The sequence below is a fragment of the Lynx canadensis genome, chromosome D1 (genome assembly GCF_007474595.2).
Source record: "Lynx canadensis isolate LIC74 chromosome D1, mLynCan4.pri.v2, whole genome shotgun sequence".
Taxonomy (NCBI): domain Eukaryota; kingdom Metazoa; phylum Chordata; class Mammalia; order Carnivora; family Felidae; genus Lynx; species Lynx canadensis.
Genome location: NC_044312.2, coordinates 62,025,916 through 62,035,003, shown reverse-complemented (window position 1 = coordinate 62,035,003; position 9,088 = coordinate 62,025,916). Strand labels below are relative to the sequence as shown.

Sequence of the window (9,088 nt, the reverse complement as noted above, 5' to 3'; positions counted from 1 at the left end):
TCATCTTAAGCACATATCTCTTTGGGAAAGGAGGCAGATAATTCCCTGACGGATCTGCTTAGTCTTGACACTGTAAATGATGGGGTTCATCACAGGCGGTGCCAACAGGTAGATATTGGCCATGATAACGTGGACCAGCGGAGAGGCATGCTTGGCAAATCGATGAGTCATGGATACTCCAACCATGGGAACATAAAGGACCAGAACAGCCAGCACGTGGGATAGACAGTTATTGAGGGCCCGGAACCGCTCAGTCCAGGAGGCTGTGCCCAAGATACTCTTCAGGATGAGTGTGTAGGAGAGCACAATGAGCAAAGGGTCCATCACAATAATGAGCAAAACAAGAGCAAATCCATACCAGCTATTGACCCGAATGTCAGCACAGACGAGGCGGATCATATCCTGGTGGAGGCAATAGGAGTGAGAGAGAAGGTGGGAGCGGCAGAAAGGCAGGCGCTTGAGTAGGAAGAGGGAAGGGAGAACAGCCAGGACGCAGCGGCAAATGATGGCTAAGCCGATCTTGCCAATGACTTCACCGGTGAGGATGGAGGCATAATGCAGGGGGCGGCAGATGGCCACATAGCGATCAAAGGACATGGCCAACAACACAGAAGATTCCATAAAGGAGAATGTATGAATGAAAAATAACTGTGCAAAACACGCTTCAAAGCTGATCTCATGAACGTTGAACCAGAGGAGCTGCATGACTGTGGGCAGGGTGGTGAGGGTGAGGCCCAGGTCGGTCAGGGCCAGCATGGAGAGAAATAGGTACATGGGCTGGTGGAGGGATGGCTCCTTGCGGATGACCGTGAGAATGGTGGTGTTACCCATGATGGAGATGGTGTAGAGGCAGCAGAAGGGGATGGAGATCCAGATGTGGGAGGCCTCAAATCCAGGGATGCCAGTGAGGATGAAGTAGAAGGGTGCTTGGGTGCTGTTAGTCACCTTGGACATGACCGATGAAGGTAGCTTCGTGTTGCTTTGCTCAAAGAGAATCAGAAATATGAGAAACAATCTCTTTCTTTACCTCATTTGATCTAAACTCTATTCAAACAAAGGTTCACAGTTGTTGAGTGTTAAGTAAGGACAGATTCAAGAGCTCCACTGTTACTGTTCCTCAGCCTGTCTCTGGATAGTTTGCTTCCACACCACTCAGATTCCCTCAATAATGCAACACAAATTAAATCATGCACTACCTCCTCGTTTATTTTTTACCGATTCTGTTTTCCCCAGTCCCTTTGAGTTCTCAGTGCCCTAGAATCCGCCTGCCATCCAATCATATCATCAGTACTGTTCTCACAGCGACTGAAAATGAACTCGTACACACAAATGTCATGGCTAAAATCAGGTCCTTCTCTTTATTATCCGGTGTTTCCTTTTGATTTTGCCTTTGACTATTCTAACAGTATCCTCACCTGTTTCACCTGTTCTAAAGGTATCACCAAGTCTTTCTCTGTCATTTACTTTATCATATACTAAGATCGTTATTCTTCTTGATCAGCCTTCATTTCTCACCTGCCTTCTTTTTCTCATTACTTGATGTCTGTAGCTAGGCTTTTCTTGATGCAGTATCCAAATATACCTGTAAGCCAAGGGCAGCGTGCACAGGAGAGGAGAGAGGGGAGAGCCCAGATGAGGACAGCCACAGTCTATGGCAGGCACTCCTCTAAGGCAATTACCTACAATAGTTCTTTTCCACCCCTAGCAATAGCCTTCACCCCTCCTTTTTTCCCTGAGCACCGAGAGAGTGTTACTTGTGATTTCTCCTGTGTGGTGGTGCCCACATCATTATCTGCAGCTTCTGCTTTCTCTGTTTGTCTCACAGAGTAGCTCTGTTATAAGGTCCTGCAAATCTCTAGGCTGGAATGTAAGGATGTGTGGCAGGTTCCCCTCAGGAGTACACGAAGAGGCATCTTGAGACCTGGGGTTCCACTGGGATGCCAAGAAGTCAGCTTTGTCCACGAGGGTCTCTGTGCCCATGGTCCCCTCATAGACCCCAGGTGAAGACACCACACTGAAGTATTGTTCTTATGGCTTGTTGAATTTGACTGGAAACTACATGCATGAGAAGCTTCCTCCTATCAGCATTAGAGGCTGGGGCAGAGATCTTGGCAGGGGCCAGAGAGCTGCCAGTCAGAGGAATTTTGTCCACCACTTTCAAGGAGCATTCACCTGGCAGTGAATGTTTGGAAATACAGATAAGTTTTTCTATTATGTTTATAAAATAAGTGAATGGTGAAAGCCATTTCAAACTGAAATAGGAAAGAAGATAGTCACTTATTGGTCATTTGGTGACTCACTTCACTATCACATGAAACTAAATTTCAAATAGATTAAGTTATCAAAGTCAATCAGTAACAAGAAAAATAGAGAAAACCATGTAAGCATTTACGTAGCTCATTGCAGAGGACTCTATCCTCAGGTGTAGTAGTCAAAAATGACAAAGGAAAAGATGAGTGGATGTGAGCACAAAAAATTAAGTCTTTGTAACAGAAAATAATGAAATTTAAAAGAACTTCTAAAAACATATTTAAAAACCCTACCATAGAAGGAATTGATATTAAATACAGAAAAATGAAAAGTATTAATGTTTATCAATACTAATACCACAATAGGTTACCAGGAAAGACTACGACAAAGTTCACAACAAAAGGAGAAACACTGCTACCAACAAGCATATTACAATATGCTTTACAAGACAGGATGTATCCCGTCACCTCCCCAGGAGTCCAGTAATGGAGAATGAGATCATAGAATCAGTGTTTAAACCTTTCAAAATAGTCAGAGCTCTTTTTATGATAACGTGCTGTGCAGATAAGGGCATAACCATGCAGAAATCTTCGTGCTTTCCTGACGGAAGTGGAACATGTGCAGGTTCTGGAACACAATATGACTACAATCGCCACTTCAGGGGCAACTGTTCAGGGGCAACTGGGTGGCTCAGCCGGTTGAGCCTCTGAGTCTTGACCTTGGCTCATGTCACAGGATCTTGTGTTTGGCGGTTCCACAGATCCATCCTGGCATGGGGCTCTGCACTGACAGTATGGAGCCTGCTTGGATTCTCTCTCTCTCTCCCTATTTCTCTGCCCCCATATGGCTCATGCATGCTGTGCACACATGCTGTAAATAAATTAAATAAATAAGTAAGTAAGTAAGTAAGTAAATAAATAAATAAATATCATGCTTTAAGTCATATAATTCACTTCTGGACAGAATGGTAAGGAAATCCGGACAGAATAATAAGGAAATCATTTTAAATGAGAATAACAATTTGGGATGCCTGGGTAGCTCAATCCGTTAGGCATCCAACTCTAGGTTTCTACTCAGGTCATGATCTCATGGTTCCCAGAAATGAACCCGACATCAGGGTTCTGCACAGACAGCATGGAGCCTGCAAGGGATTTTGTCTCCCCTTCTCTCTTTGTCCCTCCCTGTTTGTGCTCTCTCCGTCTGTCTCTGTCTGTCTCTCTCTCTCAAAATAAAAAATAAATGTAAAAAAATGAAACTACAATTTTATGCTAAAAATATGTTATTAAGCCTTAGAGGTAATGGTAAAAAAACAAAAGGGACCAAATGTGTGTGTGTGTGTGTGTATAAGTATGCATATAAGTCCTGTACGTATCATGATCAATAAAATAATAAATATTATGTGACCACATTTGTTTTCCAAAGATGATGCTTTAAAATTTGAGTTATAATGTGATTTAAATAGCAATTTGCTTACTTGTGTGGTTCTGTGCTAAGAGCCTGTGGGAAGTTGGCACAGAGTTATGGAATGCTGCCTGAATGCAAATGTGTGCAGTTTGTGTGTGTGTGTGTGTGTGTGTGTGTGTGTGTGTGTGTCCAGGGTGGTGGTGGTGTACTCTCACTAGTACAGAGAGTGGTAGGTAATTAGTATAGTTTTAGACATCCTGAGTTCGAGGTGATGCTAAGCCATCCTGATAGAGATGACAATTCGCTCATTTCTAAAGATCCTGGGGAACAAGAGAATTTTAACTGGTGGATATAGATTTGAAGTTTTATGTACATTAGAGGTAATTGATGCCATGAGAGTCACTAAAATGGCTGGAGAAAAATAAGAGAAAAGGGAGGAAACAAGGGGTTCGGAGAGATTCCTGAAAATTGTGCCCCTTGACAACTGTGTGACGACGGGCATTTCACTTACTACTTGAGCCTAAAAACCTAACTTTTACATTTATATAATGTTTCTTTCTCCTGGGGCTGGTGTCATGATTTAATTCCATGACTTGAATGATCCAGTTATCCATGGTTGCTTTCCCACTCCATTAATAACAATAACGATGATAATAGCACCAAGAGCAGTGCTGAAGTAATGAGGAGCGACAAAGACAGATTTTGTGTTGAGCGTTTTTTTTGTTGTTGTTGTTTGTCTAAGCCTGTTATGATTATCTCCCTTTGGATAAAGGAAAGTTAGAGTCACGGGAAACGTGTCATGTATGTTTTGAATGCTCTTCTGCAGGTACCACAGCAGGTTGTCCTCAGCAGCAGATGATTGTTGTTATTCTAGTGTAGTTGTTCTTTGATTCCCAAATAAAAGTAAATGACATTTTAAGGCAAAGATATCTTTTCTAATAAGCTAGTCTTAAAGGTAAGTCAGGGGGAGTTACTGATTGTGATCCCACAACTTGAGAAAAGATGAGAGTGTAGCCCTTTGACAACTGATGTGGGGCACATCAGAAGTGAGTTGTACTCTAAAACCAGATTCAACTCACTGGTATCCTGCTTAAATATGGTGTGAAAACTGGGCCCCAGGCTACTGATGACAATCCACCGAACGTAAGAACAGTAGTTGAGGCATACCTAATAGTTAGTAGGATACATATTTAAGAATTTATTGCAGAGTTAAGAGATTAAGGTTTTCCTAAAAGATTATAAATCTATATGCAGTTTTGAGACTGAATTCTCTCTATTCTTCAATTGTTTCTGGTACTGAGGACAATGTGTCACAATTATGTTGAGTGTCTGAGAGGTGAGAGGAGTGATTTAAAGCACAGGACATACCTCAGATCTACCAGGAAAGGTAGTGACATGGCCACACCCCTTCTGTGTATACACACATGTGGTTAATAGTTGAAATAGCATAGAATAATGTACGTTAAGAACAATCAGCACACAAAATGTAGTGTTTCTTTATTTACATTGAGATCTCCTTATCACAGCCCTGGTTCCTTACCCTTTACTGATACTGTTTACAGTTTTACTAAGAAAACTCCTTCATTTTCCTTTATCGAAGGTATTCTTGCAAACTTCAGGCAGTTTACAGGTGTTTTCTATTTAATATTCCTTAAAACGAGTTTATGGAGGTATAATTATGCACACTTTACAAATGAAGAACCTGGGCTTCCAAAGAGTTAAACTTTCTCAGCTCATTTATTAGCAAGTCATGATGATAAATCAAAGGTACCTAACCCAGTAGGAGCAAGGTTTGAGTCAGCTAAGATGAAAACATCTAATTATGAACAAATCTCTGTTGTTTCAATGCATTCACACTCTTAACATTCAAACTCTTGTTATGCTTATCTGCAGAGATGTTTGTTGTTTGTCCTGCCTGCATCTATTGTCTTCTCCAAGCAGTAGTTTCTGTCTCTCTGAATCGTGATTCCACCACTGAGTTTCAGTGCACTCTGCATCAAAAGTCAGTTCAACAGTTTCTTAAACTCCTGAAGTGATTTTCAGTGCAGAGTGCACTGAAACTCAACAGAAGACCATGGGGGAGGGGAAGGAAAAAAAAAGTTAGAGAGGGAGGGAGCCAAACCATAAAAGACTCTTAAAAACTGAGAACAATCAGAGGGTTGATGGGGGGTGGGAGGGAAGGAAGGGTGGATGATGGGTACTGAGGAGGGCACCTGTTGGGATGAGCACTGGGTGTTGTATCGAAACCAATTTGACATTAAATTTCATATTGAAAATATCTAAATATAAAAAAAAATTCTAAGTGATTAGAAAAAAAATATTTAAGTTGAAAAAACAAAACAAAACAAAAACCAAGGTTCCTTCTCCAGTTTGGCTTTTGGTATTTGCCACTGATCTTCGCAATGGCTTTTCTTTTTAAATTTAATCTGAGAAACTTAACAGAAACCCATGGGGGAGGGGAAGGAAAAAAAAAGAGGTTTTAGTGGGAGAGAGCCAAAGCATAAGAGACTCTTAAAAACTGAGAACAAACTGAGGGTTGATGGGGGGTGGGAGGGAGGGGAGGGTGGGGGATGGGTATTGAGGAGGGCACCTTTTGGGATGAGCACTGGGTGTTGTATGGAAACCAATTTGACAATAAATTTCATATATTGAAAAAATAAATAAATTTTATTTTATTTTATTTTGTATTTTTTTTTTGAGAGAGAGAGAGAGGGAAAGAAAGGGAACTAGCAGGGGAGAGGGCAGATCAAGAGGAGACACAGAATCTGAAGCAGGCTCTAGGCTCTGAGCTGTCAGCCCAGACATAGTGCTGAAACTTGTGAACCACGAGATCATGACCTGAGCTGATGTCTGACACTTGTTTGACTGAGCCACCCAGGCACTCCTTAAATTATATTTTTAAATATTCTTTTTCTCAAAGTCATATGGTTAGTGAAGTATAATGTAGAGTAAAAGACTTTAGGAAAAAAACCGTAGGTTTTTTAACTTCCAGTCAAGGAAGTATGATTTATATTTATTTACAGCAGAAGCTTATACAATACTTATTCTTTCACCCATCTGTGGTACTTACACTTTTGATGGCAGTAGTACCTGCACTTGACTCCTTATTATTAAATAAAATTCTTCCAGTAAACCTAAATTCCACTCATTAGTACACTTTCCTCTGGAAGAGTACATTGAAGATTCCCTGGCGGATCTGCTTAGTCTTGACACTGTAAATGATGGGGTTCATCACAGGCGGTGCCAACAGGTAGATATTGGCCATGATAACGTGGACCAGCGGAGAGGCATGCTTGGCAAATCGATGAGTCATGGATACTCCAACCATGGGAACATAAAGGACCAGAACAGCCAGCACGTGGGATAGACAGTTATTGAGGGCCCGGAACCGCTCAGTCCAGGAGGCTGTGCCCAAGATACTCTTCAGGATGAGTGTGTAGGAGAGCACAATGAGCAAAGGGTCCATCACAATAATGAGCAAAACAAGAGCAAATCCATACCAGCTATTGACCCGAATGTCAGCACAGACGAGGCGGATCATATCCTGGTGGAGGCAATAGGAGTGAGAGAGAAGGTGGGAGCGGCAGAAAGGCAGGCGCTTGAGTAGGAAGAGGGAAGGGAGAACAGCCAGGACGCAGCGGCAAATGATGGCTAAGCCGATCTTGCCAATGACTTCACCGGTGAGGATGGAGGCATAATGCAGGGGGCGGCAGATGGCCACATAGCGATCAAAGGACATGGCCAACAACACAGAAGATTCCATGAAGGAGAATCCATGGAGGAAGAAGAACTGGGCAAAACACGCTTCAAAGCTGATCTCATGAACGTTGAACCAGAGGAGCTGCATGACTGTGGGCAGGGTGGTGAGGGTGAGGCCCAGGTCGGTCAGGGCCAGCATGGAGAGAAATAGGTACATGGGCTGGTGGAAGGATGGCTCCTTGCGGATGACCGTGAGAATGGTGGTATTACCCATGATGGAGATGGTGTAGAGGCAGCAGAAGGGGATGGAGATCCAGATGTGGGAGGCCTCAAATCCAGGGATGCCGGTGAGGATGAAATAGAAGGAGCCTTGTGTGGTATTAGTCACTTCAGGCATGCTTCTTGAATGCAAAACCCAAATCTGTGTGTTCCACAATAAGAATTTAATCAGTGCGCTACTACCATAGAATGAATATTTTTTAATCTTACATCTAAAGATGTGTCTGGAATTCCTGTTTTTAAAATTTATTTATTTAAATTCAAGTTAGCTGACATACAGTGTAGTATCAGTTTCAGGAGTAGAACCCATTGATTCATCTCTTATGTATAACACCCAGTGCTCATCCCAACAAGTGCCCTCCTTAATGCTCATCACCCATTTAGCCCATCCTCCCGTATTCCTCCCCTCCAGCAACCCTCAGTTTGTTCTCAATATTGTGGAATCTTTTATGGTTTACCCCCACTCTGTTTTTATCTCCTTTTCCTTCCATTCCCTTATGTTCATCTGTTTTACTTTTAAATTCTACATATGATATTTGTCTTTCTCTGATTGACTTATACACTCCAGTTTCATCCACCTTGTTGCAGATGGCAAGATTTCATTCTTTTTGATCACTGAATAGTATTCCATTGTGCATATATATATATATATATATATATATATATGGCATTTTCTTCTTCTACACAACACTTCACAGTTCACATTTCACTAGCCAGAGGACTAGCAAACAGAACTATGGATTCTTCCATAAATTTCTACTTAAAATAACCTTATATTCCCTACATTTAGCCAACACTATGCACTAAAATTTAGCTTTATGCTTTTTGTTGTTCTTGTAATACACTTACCAGCAACACCTATATATATGTACAGGTACATAGAAACTTACAGATACTCATTTACCACTGAATCTTCTGTCAGCAATATTTCCAAAAACCTTCTGGTAATCAAATCAAGAGATTTATTTTAGTACATCTTATACATGACACACAAAAAATAAGATTCTGGAGATGACCTCCTTTTCTTCAGTTGAATGGGAACACTGTGAAGGGATGGAAGTTTGGCCGTATCCAGAGGTCTTGTTTGAGAAACTATATGGATAACAGGGACAATTTTATTTGGGGTAGTAGAGTAGGAGGCACCTCTAAGGTAATGATTACAGGTTTGGTTTGTGCATGTTGAGTTTGAGGTTTATGGGAGCTACCCAAGAGACATGACCATTGGACAGATAGATATGAGGCCCAGGAGAACAGAGGAGAAATCCACTAGGAGTCTTGGGAGTCTCTGGCATATTGATAGTAGGTGAGAACCTAAAAGTTGATGTGACAATCTAGGCAAGAATTTAGGGTGAGAGAGGAAAAGGCAGAGGACAAATCAATAGAAGGAAATGTAGAATTTAGCAAATTGTGTACATATGAAAGAAAAAGCAAAGAAAACAGGAAGTACTGCTCAGGA

General features: G+C 41.6%; 2 protein-coding genes across 2 annotated transcripts; both read right to left on the bottom strand.

Annotated features, from left to right (window-relative positions):
* Positions 1-957, bottom strand: LOC115526121 (olfactory receptor 51Q1-like). The gene has a single exon (XM_030333608.1). It carries the CDS (start codon positions 952-954, stop codon positions 1-3), a length of 954 nt encoding a protein of 317 aa, XP_030189468.1. The 5' UTR covers positions 955-957.
* Positions 958-6,802: 5,845 nt separating this feature from the next.
* On the bottom strand, positions 6,803-7,762 carry LOC115526167 (olfactory receptor 51Q1-like). Its single transcript, XM_030333650.1, has one exon. It carries the CDS (start codon positions 7,748-7,750, stop codon positions 6,803-6,805), a length of 948 nt encoding a protein of 315 aa, XP_030189510.1. The 5' UTR covers positions 7,751-7,762.
* Between the last annotated feature and the right edge of the window lie 1,326 nt (positions 7,763-9,088).

Coding starts and splice junctions, on each gene's coding strand:
- LOC115526121 (XM_030333608.1), bottom strand. CDS start 954: ATGTCCAAGGTGACTAACAGCACCCAAGCACCCTTCTACTTCATCCTC.
- LOC115526167 (XM_030333650.1), bottom strand. CDS start 7,750: ATGCCTGAAGTGACTAATACCACACAAGGCTCCTTCTATTTCATCCTC.